This window comes from Eumetopias jubatus, unplaced genomic scaffold (assembly GCF_037043125.1).
Source record: "Eumetopias jubatus isolate StellerSeaLion01/CBP00866 unplaced genomic scaffold, mEumJub1_p1.0 scaffold_5, whole genome shotgun sequence".
Lineage (NCBI taxonomy): Eukaryota > Metazoa > Chordata > Mammalia > Carnivora > Otariidae > Eumetopias > Eumetopias jubatus.
This window is the reverse complement of record NW_028274811.1, coordinates 32,244,080-32,261,484: the sequence shown is the minus strand read 5'-3', so window position 1 is coordinate 32,261,484 and position 17,405 is coordinate 32,244,080. Positions and strand designations below refer to the sequence as shown.

Here is a 17,405-nt window from a genome sequence, read left to right as displayed (position 1 = left end):
CAGCTTTTATATAAACACTTGCTGCTTCACCTAGCACTTTTATGTTACGGAGATGGCTTGTTTTCTTAAACCTCATGAACCAACCTCTGCTAGCTTCAAACTTTTCTTCTGCAGGTTCCTTATCTCTTTCAGCTTTCATAGAATTAAAGAGATATTAGGACCTTGCTCTGGATTAGGCTTTTTGGTTTAAGGAAATGTTGTGGCTGGTTTGACCTAACGAGACCACTAAAACGTTCTCCTTATCAGCAATACAACTGTGTTGCTTTCTTACAATTTGTGTGTTCACTGGAATAGCACTTTGACTTTCCGTCAGGAACTCTTCGCATTCACAACTTGGTTAACTGTTTGGCACAAGAGGCCTGTCTTTTGGTTATCTTAGCTTTTGACATGCCATCCTCACTAAGCCTAGTCATTTCTAGCTTTTGATTTAAAATGAGACATGAGACTCTTCCTTTCACTTGAATACTTAAGCCATTGTAGGGTTATTGATTGGCCTAATTTCAAAATCATTGTCTCAGGAAATAGGCAGGTCCCAGAAGAAGGAGAGAGATGGGGAAATTGCCTATCAGTGGAACAGTCAGAATACACAAAACATTTATCAGTTTACTGTCTTATAAGGGTGTGGTTTGTGACACACCAAAACAACTACAATAGTAATATCAAATACCACTGATCATAGATCACCATGACAAATATAATAATGAAAAAGTTCAGAATATTGCAAGAATTACCGAAATGTGACACAGAGACACAGAGTGAGCAAATGCTGTTGGAAAAATGATGCTGAGAAAGTAGCTAAATGCAGGTTGCCACAAACCTCCAATTTGTAAAAAAAAAAAAAAAAAAAAAGTAACAGCTCTAAGTTTGACAAAGTGAAGTGCAATAAAGTGAGGTATTCTTGTGGGAGGATTTTTTGATAGTACAGATGAAAGAAGGTTTTGAATCCTGGAGCAGTAATTCCTTGAGAATGGGCATCCATGATAAGTGACAACTGTCTTGGGGAGATGTCTCCAATTGATCTAATTATCTTTTTGCTTCAATTATTTTAGGAAAGGCAGGCCAAGGTTAAACGACTCTTTCGCCCCATCGAGGAACTAAAAAAGGACTTTGAGGAGCTGAATGTTGTCATTGAGACTGACATGCAGATCATGGTACGACTGATCAACAAGTTCAATAGTTCCAGCTCCAGCCTAGAAGAGAAGATTGCTGCACTCTTTGATCTCGAATATTATGTCCATCAGGTATCGTATTTCTTTGTCCATAAATCTGACTTTTAAGTAACATCTTCAACTGCAAACCTTCCTGCCCTAAATCCTAAGAAAACAGCATCAGCATCTTTGCTCCTCTCTCAGGGCGTCTAGTATTTTTAACCTAGGCCAATAGCTATTATAATAAGATACATTCTAGAAGAAAGGGCCAACCTCTTTTTCATTTGCAGTGTTACGTCCATTATTTTTCAACACCTGTTATACAGCAGGGGCAAAACAGCCATGGTCCCTGTTTTATGTAGCTTATAGTCTGGAAGAGGGAACAGTTAAATCTTGAACAATGAACAATAAAATGAGATAATTTAAACTTAAGATTGTGGTAAGGGCTCCAGAGAGTAGTGTTGGAATATATAATGGGGGAACTTAGCCTAGTCAGAGGTGTTGGGGAAGGCTTTTGTAGATAAAGTTTTATTGGAACACAGCCGCATCTGTTTCTTCATGTATTGTTCTATTGTTTGGGGCTGTTCTTATGCTACAGTGAGGGGTTGAAGAGTTGTGACAGAAACCCTATGGCTCACAAAGCCAAAATCATTACTGTCAGGGCCTTTGGAAAAAGTTTGACAACCCTTGAATCAGAGTTCCACAGGCAGAGGAAACAGCATGTGCAAAGATTTTGAGGTTGAGAAGAGCTTGGAGAGAGTAAGGGCCTGGGAAATACTGGGTAGGGTAGGATAGATAAAGTGGAAAGGTTACAGATTCAGAGAGATGCAATTGGGAATATCACACTCTTTATGATTTTATCCTTGATTTTAAGACCCATTGGAGAGTTTGCAGCAGGGAAAGGACTGATCACACTTGTGCCATAATTATAATAGTTAATATTTATTGAGCATTGTCATAGACAAGGCACTTAAGTGCTTTATCCATAACCAATTCATTGACTTCCACAGCTGCCTTATGGGCCCTGTTACTAGTTCCATTTTATCACTGAGGCAAATAGGACACAGGTCAGACCTGATATTGCCCAAGGTCACCCAGTTAGTGAGTGGTAGAGCTGGGATTTGCAACAAGGTCTGTCTGACCCTAAACTGAGCTCTTAACCTTTTGGTCACTCTGTCTCCTCTAGGATACTGGAATCATTTGAATGAAGCTCAAAAAGACATAGGTAGATCTAAGGAGAAGGAGCAAGAGAAGTCGTTTATTTATTCAATAAATTAATTTATTGCACGCCTGTTAAGTCCCAAGAGCTATTTCAGGCACTTAAAATACATCTGTGAACAAAATTGGAGCTTAGCTTCTAGCAGAGGCAGATAGATAATAAATATAACTAATAACAATAAAAATAAATAAATAAATAAATATAACTAATAAGTAAATTATGGATGGTGTATTTAAAGTTGGTAAATACTATGGGCAAATAAAAAGTAGTTCATGGTAAGGATTGGCAGTATTGGAAGGGAGCATCTCAGGAGAAACAACAAGTACTAAAGCCCTAAGGTGGGAGCGTGTCTAGTGTGTCTGTGGGATCAGAACAAGTCAGTGTGTGGTTGGAGCGAAAAGAAGAGAGAGGGACGTAGATGAAACTTAGATAATGGGGGGAAGATCATAGACCGCCTTGTCGAGCATGGAAAAGAATATGAAACTGGATGTTATTAAAGGCTGTTGAGCAGAAGAACAACATGCTCTGACTTCTTTTTAAAGGATCCCTCCACCTGCTTTGTTGAGAATTAGACTGGAGGCAGGGGGTGTGGGTAGAAGCACGGAAACCAGATAGGAGGCTATTGCCGTAATTCAGACTAGGGACGATGGTGGCCCAGGAAGACTGTGTAATCATAATCAAAAGCTTGTTTGAGATCCTCATCAAGACACAGATCTTCAACATCCTCCCACACATGACTGCATCCTTGTTCTCTATAAACTAGGCTAAAAGACATTCTTTCTTTCTTTCTGATTTTGCCAGCCTTTGTGGTGAGAGAGGATGAGTGTATACTGTATCTGCAGGAATTATGATGCAGCCTCTTCATCTTCTTTCTTTGCTTGTAACTCTTTCTCAGGACTCAAATAGCAGGTCTGTGATCCTCTTAGAGAGAAAGTGGGCCTGAGTTCTCTTTCCTCTTTCCTGTGTTTCTCTCCAGGGTGAAAAACAAGAATTCCAACAGCTTTTCCGTTACAGATATTTAAAGGATTAAGGATCTTAGGGGTTATTGGCCAACTTAGTCCTGCTCTGATCTTGGCAGCTTTTATTTTTTCTCATGTAACATACTTGGGTGGATCTTTAGGTATCAGGTTTCTATAGACTCTTCCTTTAGTTGAGCATAAAAGGCCAAAATAACTGGAGAGCTGATCATACCTAGAGGGGAGTGAGTACACAGGAGGCTAGCAGGGCCCTGACAAAATTTTTTTTTTCCATGCAAGTCAGCCAGTTATCTGACAGTGTTGTCTCTAGGGTGACGTTCTATTCTGCTTTCATGAGTTACTAGGTGGGGTAAACACTTTCTTCGACATCACCTAACTCGGTCTCAGGTCAGACCAAGAACCGGTTCCCTGGTGAAGCCAAACTTGCTCTCTTTGGCAGAAGAGTCATAAATGTTCTGAGTCATCGGCCTTTGGATTGGAAGTACAAGGTCTTTGCTTTGGGCTGGTATGTCAGGCTATCATGCAATAGGTTGAGTTGTGATTTCACGGGGGAATTAAAGAAGACACAACTTAACCTTTAATTCTAGTTGTGAGGGGAATTCGGGTAATTTAGTGCTAGCATTGTGGAAGATAGGACTTCTGTTGCCAGGAACTTCACCAGTCCACTGCTGTTCTAGACTCACTGAATAGAAGCTTTGAGAAGCCATGGGGTTCAAAGACCCAAACTAAATCTGACCAAGGATTCCTCACAGCCATATTGGAATTAATATATTTCTATATTTTTATAAAGATTAATTTTTTTTAGAGAGAGTGTGCATGTGCACGTGGGAGGGGTGAGGGGCAGAGGGAGAGAGCATTTCAAGTAGATTCCTCACTGAGCACAGAGCCCGATGTGGGGCTCGCTCCCACAACCCTGAGATCATGACCTGAGCCGAAATCAAAAGTCAGACGCTTAATCGACAGAGCCACCTAGGCGCCCCAGCCATATTGGAATTATTAAACAGGATCTATGAAAAGCAAAACCTTCTGTTTGGAAAAAGGTTGTGAATTACTTATGAGGTGTGGCTTCTGTCTGCCCCATGTACCCTAGGGCAGTGTGTTTGCCTTTCCTCAAATGTCTCCTCAGTTATTTAATATAGTTTCTCCCTTTCTCTATTTCCTGTTCTCTGATTGTCTGGCCAGTGCTCTGGTTCTCTCTTTTCCTCTGGAGTGTTAGCACAGTTCCTACTATGCCCTTCCCCATGTGCTCCCTCCCTCTGCCTTGAGTTTCTGTCTACCTGTCTCACCCTGTCCTAAAGGCAGCCTGGAGAAAGCTGTGGCCCCAGACCTAGATGTGGAGCTGCAGACCTGGGACCTGATCATGCCTTCTCCTGTGTGATGCTGAGCAGGGCCCAGATTTTGGAGCTTAATCTTGAGTGTACAGTGGGCAGAATGACTTTTCTTCCTCATCTTCAGTGAAATAACAAATGAGAAAACATATTGAAAAGGTTGAGGTGCTTATATAAATGTTAGAATTTATAACATCCCGAATTGTCTTTGTAGTAATAAAGATAAACTACATCTGCAACAGAACCTCTGTGACTCTGTGTTGCTTTGGGGCTGTTAGACTGGCAGCCACTCCATTAGGAACTCCTACCAGCTTTGACAAGTAGCCACCCAGGCACTGAATGACAGGACTCTGAGCCATGGCTTTGTTATCCAGAAAACTTGGAGGGGGGAAGGATCAAAAAGAGGCAGTGAGTCCTTAGATTTTAAAACTAGAGTGTGTGAGAAAGGAAGGCTTATGAAGTATTATTTGTACTTACATCAGCCAAACACCCAGCTCTGAGTCTCCCTAGTTGGCTGGCCTATGGTCCAGTAATAACTCCTTTTCATAAGGACAGATTGAGGCAGAAAAATCCCAGCCCTGTCTTGGGGGCCCTTATGGGAGAGCAGACTCCACACTTGTTTCAGGACCCTGGATTGGCCATCTTTTCAGGTCTCTGGTATCAGAGACCCATCCATTTTGTTGGCACAGATGCCCCGGGTTGCCTTTTTTACTCACTGTGGAGTTTATTTCAGTAACGTTTTTTTCTGATCGTATTTGTTCATTGGTTTAACAGTTACTTACTGAGCACCTAAGAATACACTCAGCACTGTTCTAATCACTGGATCTGCAACAATTGTCAGGCAGAAAAAAACCCTGTTTTTGTGGAGATTATATCAGAATTTATAAAAATGATCTTCTAAGTGGTGAAAACAGTCTAGGTCCACCCAGAAACAGGCAGAGTCAAAGTCCTTCAAACTCAATTTCTCTCTTAGAGTCTTTGTCTAGTTTGGAAAGGCACAGTCAGGTAGGAAACAGGAGCATCTGGAGGAAAAAGGTGGATAGTAGTCACGGTGTTGGGCTAGCTTCCTGCATTTTCCTGATGATTTGTAGAGTGGGATCAGACTGTGGGCAAGAGGCAGTCTTTGTAGCAACAAAGGTATTTCCATGGACATACATGGAGAAAATAGGATCCAGTGACCTTTCTTTTTCTTTTTTCTTTTTTTTAATATTTTATTTATTTTGACAGAGAGAGACAGTGAGAGAGGGAACACAAGCAGGGGGAGCGGGAGAGGGAGAAGCAGGCTTCCCGTTGAGCAGGGAGCCCGGTGCGGGGCTCGATCCCAGGACCCTGGGATCATGACCTGAGCTGAGGGCAGACGCCCAACGAATGAGCCACCCAGGCGCCCTTCCAGTGACCATCCTGAACAAGTTGAGTTTTCTTGTTCTAGGATACTAAGGAAGCCTGGGGAGTGAGATTCCCTATTGAATAAAAGGGAAATAGTCTAGACTTGGGGCTTTGGACCTTAAAGGGTAGCCTAGACCAGTGCCATTTGATAGAATTTTATTTGATTATGGAAATGTTATGCACTATCCAATAATAGCTACTAGCCAGTAACACAGGCCTTAGAGTACAGCTTTTGAGCGAGAGACTTCTGTGCAGATTTTTTTCTCTTTAAATTTTTTTATCGTTATGTTAATCACCATACATTACATCATTAGTTTTTGATGTAGTGTTCCATGATTCATTGTTTGTGTATAACACCCAGTGCTCCATGCAGAACGTGCCCTCTTTAATACCCATCACCAGGCTAACCCATCCCCCACCCCCCTCCCCTCTAGAACCCTCAGTTTGTTTTTCAGAGTCCATCGTCTCTCACGGTTCGTCTCCCCCTCTGATTCACTCCCCTTCATTCTTCCCCTCCTGCTATCTTCTTTTTTTTTCCTTAACATATATTGCATTATTTGTTCCAGAGGTACAGATCTGTGATTCAACAGTCTTGCACAATTCACAGCACTCACCATAGCACATACCCTCCCCAATGTCTATCACCCAGCCACCCCATCCCTCCCACCCCTCACCACTCCAGCAACCTTCAGTTTGTTTCCTGAGATTAAGAATTCCTCATATCAGTGAGGTCATATGATACATGTCTTTCTCTGATTGACTTATTTCACTCAGCATAACACCCTCCAGTTCCATCCACGTCGTTGCAAATGGCAAGATCTCATTCCTTTTGATGGCTGCATAATATTCCATTGTGTACGTATACCACATCTTCTTTACCCATTCATCTGTCGATGGACATCTTGGCTCTTTCCACAGTTTGGCTATTGTGGACATTGCCGCTATAAACATCGGGGTGCACGTACCCCTTCGGATCCCTACATTTGTATCTTTGGGGTAAATACCCAGTAGTGCAAGTGCTGGATCGTATGGTAGCTCTATTTTCAACTGTTTGAGGAACCTCCATACTGTTTTCCAGAGTGGCTGTACCAGCTTGCATTCCCACCAACAGTGTAGGAGGGTTCCCCTTTCTCCACATCCCCGCCAACATCTGTCGTTTCCTGACTTGTTAATTTTAGCCATTCTGACTGGTGTGAGGTGGTATCTCATTGAGGTTTTGATTTGGATTTCCCTGATGCCAAGCGACGTGGAGCACTTTTTCATGTGTCTGTTGGCCATTTGGATGTCTTCTTTGGAAAAATGTCTGTTCATGTCTTCTGCCTATTTCTTGACTGGATTATTTGTCTTTGGGTGTTGAGTTTGATAAGTTCTTTATAGATTTTGGATACTAGCCCTTTATCTGATATGTCATTTGCAAATATTTTCTCCCATTCTGTCGGTTGTCTTTTGGTTTTGTTGACGGTTTCTTTTGCTGTGCAAAAGCTTTTTATCTTGATGAAGTCCCAAGTGTTCATTTTTGCCCTTGTTTCCCTTGCCTTTGGCGATGTTTCTAGGAAGAAGTTGCTGTGGCTGAGGTCGAAGAGGTTGCTGCCTGTGTTCTCCTTTAGGATTTTGATGGAGTCCTGTCTCACATTTAGGTCTGTCAACCATTTGGAGTCTATTTTGGTGTGTGGTGTAAGGAAATGGTCCAGTTTCATTCTTCTGCATGTGGCTGTCCAATTTTCCCAACACAATTTGTTGAAGAGACTGTCTTTTTTCCATTGGACATTCTTTTCTGCTTTGTCAAAGATGAGTTGACCGTAGAGTTGAGGGTCCATTTCTGGGCTCTCGATTCTGTTCCATTGATCGATGTGTCTGTTTTTGTGCCAGTACCATACTGTCTTGATGATGACAGCTTTGTAATAGAGCTGGAAGTCCGGAATTGTGATGCTGCCAGCTTTGCTTTTCTTTTTCAACATTCCTCTGGCTATTCAGGGTCTTTTCTGCTTCCATACAAATTTTAGGATTATTTGTTCCATTTCTTTGAAAAAAGTGGATGGTATTTTGATGGGGATTGCACTGAATGTGTAGATTGCTCTAGGTAGCATTGACATCTTCACAATGTTTGTTCTTCCAGTCCATGAGCATGGAACGTTTTTCCATTTCTTTGTGTCTTCCTCAATTTCTTTCATGAGTATTTTATAGTTTTCTGAGTACAGATTCTCTGCCTCTTTGGTTAGATTATTCCTAGGTATCTTATGGTTTTGGGTGCAATTGTAAATGGGATCGACTCCTTAATTTCTCTTTCTTCTGTCTTGTTGTTGGTGTATAGGAATGCCACTGATTTCTGTGCATTGATTTTATAGCCTGCCACTTTACTGAATTCCTGTATGAGTTCTAGCAGTTTTGGGGTGGAGTCTTTTGGGTTTTCCACATAAAGTATCATATCATCTGCAAAGAGTGAGAGTTTGACTTCCTCCTTGCCGATTTGGATGCCTTTGATTTCTTTTTGTTGTCTGATTGCTGTGGCTAGGACTTCTAATACTGTGTTGAATAGCAGTGGTGATAGTGGACATCCCTGCCACGTTCCTGACCTTTGAGAATGATATTCGCTCTAGGTTTTTCATAGATGGCTTTTATGGTATTGAGGTATGTACCCTCTATCCCTATACTCTGAAGAGTTTTGATCAAGAAAGGATGCTGTACTTTGTCAAATGCTTTTTCTGCATCTATTGAGAAGATCATATGATTCTTGTTCTTTCTTTTGTTAATATATTGTATCACATTGATTGATTTGCGGATGTTGAACCAACCTTGCAGCCCAGGGATGAATCCCACTTGGTCATGGTGAATAATCCTTTTAATGTGCTGTTGGATCCTATTGGCTAGTATTTTGGTGAGAATTTTTGCATCCATGTTTATCAAGGATATTGGTCTGTAATTCTCCTTTTTGATGGGGTCTTTGTCTGGTTTGGGGATCAAGGTAATGGTGGCCTCATAAAATGAGTTTGGAAGTTTTCCTTCCATTTCTATTTTTTGGAACAGTTTCAGGAGAATAGGTATTAATTCTTCTTGAAATGTTTGGTAGAATTCCCCTGGGAAGCCATCAGGCCCCGGGCTTTTGTTTTTTGGAAGATCTTTGATGACTGCTTTAATTTCCTTAGTGGTTATAGGTCTGTTCAGGTTTTCTGTTTCTTCCTGGTTCAATTTTGGTAGTTGATACATCTCTAGGAATGCATCCATTTCTTCCAGGTTATTTAATTTGCTGGCATAGAGTTGCTCATAATATGTTCTTATAATTGTTTGTATTTCTTTGGTGTTGGTTGTGATCTCTCCTCTTTCATTCATGATTTTGTTGATTTGGGTCATTTCTCTTTTTGATAAGTCTGGCCAGGGGTTTATCAATCTTGTTAATTCTTTCAGAGAACCAGCTCCTAGTTTCGTTGATCTCTTCTGCTGTTCTTTTGGTTTCTCTTTCATTGATTTCTGCTCTGATCTTTATTATTTCTCTTCTCCTGCTGGGTTTAGGCTTTATTTGCTGTTTTTTTCTCTAGCTCCTTTAGGTGTAGGGTTAGGTTGTGTATTAGAGACCTTCCTTGTTTCTTGAGAAAGGCTTGTATTGCTATATATTTTCCTCTTAGGACTGCCTTTGCTGCATCCCAAAGATTTTTGACCAGTTGTGTTTTCATTTTCATTGGTTTCCATGAATTTTTTTAATATTTCTTTAATTTCCTGGTTGACCCATTCATTCTTTAGTAGGATGCTCTTTAGCCTCCATGTATTTGAATTCTTTCCAACTTTCCTCTTATGATTGAGTTCTAGTTTCAAAGCATTGTGGTCTGAAAATATGCAGGGAATAATCCCAATCTTTTGGTACCGTTTGAGACCTGATTTGTGACCTAGGATGTGATCTATTCTGGAGAATGTTCCATGGGCACTAGAGAAGAATGTGTATTCCGTTGCTTTGGGATGGAATGTTCTGAATATGTCTGTGAAGTCCATTTGGTCCAGTGTGTCATTTAAAGTCTTTATTTCCTTGTTGATCTTTTGCTTAGATGATCTGTCCATCTCAGTCAGGGGGTTGTTAAAGTCCCCCACTATTATTGTATTGTTGTCAATGTGTTTCTTTGCTTTTGTTATTAGTTGCCTTATATAATTGGCTACTCCCATGTTAGGGGCATAGATATTTACAATTGTTAGATCTTCTTGTTGGATAGACCCTTTAAGTAGGATACAGTGTCCTTTTTCATCTGTTTTTACAGTCTTTGGTTTAAAATCTAATTTGTCTGATAGAAGGATTGCCACCCCAGCTTTCTTTTGGTGTCCATTAGCACGGTAAATGGTTTTCCATCCCCGCACTTTCAATGTGGGGGTGTCTTTGGGTCTAAAATGAGTCTCTTGCAGACAGCATATCGATGGGTCTTGTTTTTTAATCCAATCTGATAGCCTGTCTCTTTTGATTGGGGCATTTAGCCCATTTACATGGGTAACTATTGAAAGATAGGAATTTAGTGCCACTGTATTGCCTGTAAGGTGACTGTTACTGTCTATTGTCTGTGTTCCTTTCTGGTCTATGCTGCTTTTAGGCTCTCTCTTTGCTTAGAGGACCCCTTTCAGTATTTCTTATAGGGCTGGTTTCGTGTTTGCAATGTCCTTTAGTTTTTGTTTGTCCTGGAAGCTTTTTATCTCTCCTTCTATTTTCAATGACAGCCTAGCTGGATATAATATTCTTGGCTGGATATTTTTCTCGTTTATTGCTCTGAAGATATCATGCCAGTCCTTTCTGGCCTGCCAGGTCTCTGTGGATAGGTCTGTTGCCAATCTAATGTTTCTACCATTATAGGTTACCTATCTCTTCTCCCGAGCTGCTTTCAAGATTTTCCCTTTGTCTCTGAGACTCGTAAGTTTTACTATTAGATGTCGGGGTGTTGACCTATTTTTATTGATTTTGAGAGGGGTTCTCTGTGCCTCCTGGATTTTGATGCCTGTCTCCTTCCCCACATTAGGGAAGTTCTCTGCTATAATTTGCTCCAGTATACCTTCTGCCCCTCTCTCTCTTTCTTCTTCTTCTGGGATCCCAGTTATTCTAATGTTGTTTCATCTTATCGTATCACTTATCTCTCGAATTCTGCCCTCGTGATCCAGTAGTTGTTTATCTCTCTTTTTCTCAGCTTCTTTATTTTCCATCATTTGGTCTTCTATATTGCTGATTCTCTCTTCTGCCTCATTTATCCTAGCAGTTAGTGCCCGCATTTTTGATTGCACCTCATTAATAGCCTTTTTGATTTCGACTTGGTTAGAGTTGGGTTTCTCTAATAACTTCCATGGTTTTTTCAAGCCCAGCTAGTATCTTTAAGATCATGATTCTGAACTCTAGGTCTGACATTGTACTAATGTCCGTATTGAGTAGGTCCCTGGCAGACGGTACTACCTCTTGTTCTTTTTGTTGAGGTGATTTTTTTCATCTTGTCATTTTGTCCAGAGGAGAACAGATGAATGAGAGAACAAAATGCTAATGGGTTAACAACATCCCCAGAAAATATACTCTAAACAAATCAGAAAAGACCTGAAACCAGGGGAAAAGAAAGGGAAAGAAAGACAAAATAAAGAGGAAAAAAAAGAAAAAGAAAAAGATAAAAACAAACAAAAACAGAACAAAACAAAAAATACAGAATATGATCAAATATGATCAGGCTGGTGCATAGATCAGTGCCACAGACTAGATTTGGGGTGTATTTTGGTCTGTTAGAAGAAAGTGCCTCCTAAAATTTTAAAGAAAGAAAGACTTAAATATATACAAAATAAGGGTTGATATGATGAAGGGGTGGAATATAACTGTAAAGATGAAAATTATAAAAATTTTTTAAAAAGGAATTGATAAAGTGTTTCAAAAAAGAAGAGGATTAAAAAAAAAAAGAAAGAAAGGGAGAGAATGGGATCAGGCAGGAGACTAGAACAAAGCCATATACTGGAGATTTAGGGTATATTTTGATGTTAGAGGAAACTGTATCTCAAAATTTTAAAGAGAGAACAACTTATATATATATATGCCAAAAATAAGGTAACTAGTATGAAGCGATAGAATATGACTCTAAAAATGAAAAATAAAAAAATTTTTTTAAAAAGGGATAAGATGTTGGTTGAAAAAGGGAAAAAAAATTAAAAAAAAGAAGTTAAAAAAAATTAACTTTTGAAAGACTAATGAATCATGGTAAAAAAGCCATGAATTCTATGTGCAGTATTCCTCTAGCACTGGACTTCTCCTGTTCTCATTGATCGGTATACTTGGTCTTGGTGGGCTGTTCGTGCTGATCTTCTGGGGAGGGGGCCTGTGTCCATGGTTCCCAAATGTCTTTGCCGGAGGCGGAATTGCCCCGCCCTTGTGAGTCTGGCCTAAGTAATCTGCTTGGGTTTGCTCTTGGGAGCTTTTGTTCCCTGCAAGCTTTCAATACAGCTTTGGAGGACGAGAGTGAAAATGGAGGCCTCCCAATCTCCACCCTGGAGGAGCTGAGAACTCGGGCCCTGCTCCTCAGTGCGCCCCCAGAGAAAAGCAGTCAGTCACTCCTGTCTCCCTGGTCTCCGGCCGCACTCCGTGCTCACCCGGCCTGTGACCGAGCGTTTCTATCTCTGGCACCTGACCCCGTGTGGAGTCTCCAAACCCAGCAGATCCCTGCGGTGCGCTCCCGCACCGCTCCTCCTGGGGGAGGAAGGGGAGTCTCCCCGGATCTGCCGCTTTTTGGGTCCCTGCTGGAGGAGCAGTGGCCCGACTGTGTTGCCCATCACAGTTTATGGCAACCCCGAGCTGAGAGCCTGCGCCTCGGCTCCATCTATGCAGCCGGCTTCCCCGCTCCGATACCCGGGAGCTCTGCCGCACTCAGGCACCCCCGGTCTTTCTGTGACCCCGAGGGTCCTGAGACCACACTGTCCCACGAGGGTTCCACCCTCCCGCTTAGCCACTGGAGCGACATCCCTCAGCGGAGGCAACTTCTAAAAGTTCTGATTTTGTGCTCCGCGGCTCTATCACTTGCCAGAAGTGGCCGAGGCCCTGTCCCCCGCCGTCTATCCTGAATATCGCCTTGGATTCACTTCTCCGCACGTCCTACCTTCCAGTAAGTGGTCGCTTTCCTGTTCAGAGAGTTGTTGCTGTTCTTTTCTTCGATCTCCTGTTGAGTTCGTAGGTGTTCCAAATGGTTTGAGCCCTCTCCAGCTGAATTCCTGAGACCAGATGAAATCCAGGTCTCCTACTCCTCCGCCATCTTGCTCCCTTCCTGTCCTTCTGTGCAGAAGTGATCACACATGTCCTCAGAATCAGTCAGCCTTAGACTGTATGAAGTGAGAAAGAGAGAGGACTTCTTTTCTTTTAAGTGTCTGCTGCTTCCATTACTTGTACTGGGACTGGACATGAACAGGAAGCATGGCACCATTTAGTAGTCCTGATGATGCCAGATCTTTGTGTTAACAGCTTGTACATTAGGAGCAAGCTTTGTGATTCGTTATGGTTATAGAATTTTCCAGGACATATTTGGCATAAGCAATAGCTAGGTGCCATTTCAGCCATTTCGCACACAGGTGCTCATAAATCATGTTAGATGAATTCAGAAATCTCAAATTTAAGAATTTAATTTGTTATTACGGATCTTTTCTAGTTGGTCACAATGGCCACCATTGCTTTTTACTTGACTTTTTAGGTTTTTTTGAATACTAACCAAAAGAAAGGCAATAAGAAGGCTCTTCTTTCCTTGATGGCTGTACCTTTGTTGCAGATGGATAATGCACAGGACCTGCTTTCCTTTGGCGGCCTCCAAGTGGTGATCAATGGGCTGAACAGCACAGAGCCCCTGGTGAAGGAGTATGCTGCGTTTGTGCTGGGGGCTGCCTTTTCCAGGTGAGCAGCGTGGATGGACATCCCATTGGCCAGGATTGTTAGTGCCTTTCAGGTGAAGTCTAGCTTTACTTTTGTCCTGATTGGCCTGGAAGAAGGTTACACTTGAACTCTTGCACATCTCTATACACATTTCATTGCAATCCTAATGAAACTAGGGTAAGAATTTGATTCTGCCCTTACTCCAAGTAGATAAGAATTTTCACCGTGTTGTTATCATGTGTGACTCTCTGTTCCCTCTCATCTTACAGACATATAATAATGTATTTTAGGTCACATTCTCTGTTGCATTCAAAGCTAATAAAAAGTTAGACCACCCATGGCTGGTTGAGTGGAAGGGAATGAACTCTAAGAGTTGATCCTTTTGCAATGAAGATACATCTGGTGATGAATAAATGTTGAACCTGACTGAGGAGGGCCTTTTGGGGGGAATATGCCTTCTCCTTATTGTCTGGTACCAGTCAACATGCATTCAGGTTATTGTACTCTTTGGGTTGGGAGTTGTTTAAATTTCAGTTAGTCTGGCTTATGCTAGAAGAATGATAAGGCAAGAGGAATGGGGACACAGCATCTCTTAGGAGTGGATGCAGAATGATGTGTGGGCACCACATCATAATACTTAAAAAGTCAAGATGTCTTCAAGCTGCAGTTGGTCCATTGGAGCCACAGTTCCTTCCATTTTTTTTTAAAGATTTTTATTTATTTATTCATGAGAGACAGAGAGAGAGAGGCAGAGGGAGAAGCAGGCTCCCAAGGAGCAGGGAGCCTGATGCGGGACTCGATCCCAGGACCCTGGGATCATGACCTGAGCTGAAGGCAGATGCTTAACCATCTGAGCCACCCAGGCGTCCCCATTTTTGAAAATCTGTTCTTAGGACTATTTGTGCTTCTAAAATAGGAACCAGTATTCTGATTCTTGGTGCAAAGGCATGGGTAGTAGCTATTAGGGGTTGCTCTGCTAGGGTGCAGGGATTAAGATGTTGCAGGAGAAAGGCTATTGTAAACATTTCTGCCATTGTAGGCTTTGTTTTGTAAAGATTTCCTTTGCCTTTCATCCTTGCTTATTGTTATTAATCAGAATCTCAGACTGATGTCTCCTCACTGTGAAAGGCTGCTGGGTCTTTTCTTAGTAAATTGAGGGGCAGAGCTGGTAAGGCTGGAAGAATTGTTTCCTGAGGGAAGCTGAGCACCCTGCAGGACCTGCTTAGACCTTCAAGCCCTGGTTCTCCTGTGGTTGTATTTTTGACAGTGTAGGCTTTGGCTTCCAGGGCACTCTGCCTCCCTTGGTCTCACCTACCAGGCCCAGACAGTCTCTCAGGAAGCCCAAGGAGATGTTTGTGTGTGCCTCTACTGGAAGGGTGGAGAATCTGTGAGTTTGTCATAGGTCGCTGTGATTTCAGCCCTAGAGAGAAGTCCAGGGTCTTATCCTTACAGCTTCAGAGGCTTGAGAACTTATGGAAGCTCACTTTTTGTTTCTCAAGCCATGAAATAACTAAATCAAACATTATTAACCTCTCCCCAGACTCTTTTTGGAATTCTTTCCTATAATCCCAAGTACCTTCTTTACACTTTCAATATGAGCAAATTATACTACATGTCCCTTGCCATTGCTTCTGGAAACACATTTCTTGGGGGAAACTGTGTAACATCTTGTGTCACATCTTATTTAAAGGAGACTAACTTGAGAAGCATGCATTAGGCCTGCTTAGCAGGCCATAACTCAGCCAGGGGTGTGCCCCTATGTGGTGTTATTAAGACTTATACGTGGTTGTTTTAGCATAAGACCATGTTAACATTTATGTAGCATCACTAAAATTTAAATAGAGATAAATATAAAATATCGCAACTTAGTGTTTTGGTGGCAGGCAAACTGCTATATTCAAAATGTTCTAGCTGGGCTTTTGATGGCCCACTGGAGGGCAGTTACAGTGATGGCATGGTATGGCGCCAGAGCTTTTGGAAGCCAAAAGCAGGCTCCTTAAACATCATGAAAATGTCAGTGTTTTATGCAAAGAGGAACTTGGTGCAAGGTAACTCTTTCTATGTTGGTTTTGCAGCTCCCTACACACACACACACACACACACACACACACACACACACACACACACACAATGTGTGTGTGATTGGATGAAGTTGCTCTTTGTCGAGAGGGCATTCAAGGGAAGTGAGCATGGTGGAATCATGGAGTCCCCAGCGTTTTGGGTGTTATTTAGATATCATTCCTTCCAGTTTTCTGCTAATGGGTAGGAATACTGCTCATTCAGTCCAGGTGTTTGAGTATGTGGGAGGACGAGGCAGACCACTGCACCAAGAGTCAGAAAATCCAGGTTCAAGTCTAGTGTCTGTTATTTACTGATGGTTTACCCATGGACAAGTGATTTTACCTTTCTAAGCCTCACCTTTTCGTCTGTTAACTAAAAGCAATGATAGCCATTTTCTGCATTTCATAAGGTTGAATGAATATGAGGTAACATAATATACAGGTCCCATGGAAGATATAAAGCACCTGTCAGAGATAAGTGGTATAACATCATCATGCTCATCATGTGTCCTTTTTACTATAAGTTTTCAGTATAAGGCAATTTTTATTTCTTATGTTTTCACAGTACAAAGCTTTATCTTCCTCATTTTCTTTTCTGCTTATGTTCTACTGCATATATCTCTCTGTGCTAATCTTGATGCTTCATGAGGGTGTTTATTTGCCTACTTGGGTTAATTGCTTAATAAAGCCTCCAGACACAATTCTGTGGATAAAGAGATATCTTGCCTGGTGTTAAACGTGAAGCAATTATTCCAAGATCAAGAAGAAGGAGTTGACATAAATGTAATTGACGTGACCACTGAATGTTACATGGTTCCTGAAATAGTCTGTTCTCTTATTTAAATATTATTCACACTAATTTAGGGGTCACCGACACTCATTTTCTGCTGTTTGTTGCCTTTGTATAAGGCAGGTCACGCTCTTGCATAAGAAGATATGTGGAGATAGATAAGGGTCTGATGGCTTTGGCAGCTTCATCTTTTCATGGTTTCTTTCCTTTCTTCCCTGCTTTCCCATCTCACTGCCCCTCCCCCCCATCCTCCATGTCCCCCCTCTTGCCTTCTCTCTCTCTCATTCCACCTCCTTTCTTATTCTTCAAGTCACTTATTTTCACTGGCCTTTCCCTGACCTGATACCATCTCATGAGGGCACCTGTGTGTATCTGTCTACAGTCTGACCTACCAGGAGTTTTGGAGTCCCGGACAAGTCATTGTGCTTCTCTATGTGAGAAGTCTCACAAAGGCCTTGTGAATTTCAGAGCCCATGCAGCCTTCTGTAATCTGGTTTTGGTTTTATTTCTCAAAGTAAGAAGTACTTTGGCTTCTCCGCCAAACTACTCGCTGCCTACTTTTGTTTATCTCTTATCTCCCTATATGTAGCCTTTACCATTTAACTGTCAGGAGTTAAATTATCAAGAAACTGGTGTGCTTGCCCCAGGGAACCC

General features: G+C 41.7%; 1 protein-coding gene across 1 annotated transcript in view; it reads left to right on the top strand.

The window, feature by feature from the left end:
• The window catches only part of SIL1 (SIL1 nucleotide exchange factor), a 211,409-nt gene that overhangs the window by 132,107 nt on the left and 61,897 nt on the right, over window positions 1-17,405 (top strand). Inside the window, exons 6-7 of the mRNA XM_028103714.1 lie at window positions 1,050-1,241; window positions 13,801-13,922. Coding sequence (XP_027959515.1) covers window positions 1,050-1,241; window positions 13,801-13,922 — 314 coding nt within the window. The remainder of the gene's footprint in view (window positions 1-1,049; window positions 1,242-13,800; window positions 13,923-17,405) is intronic.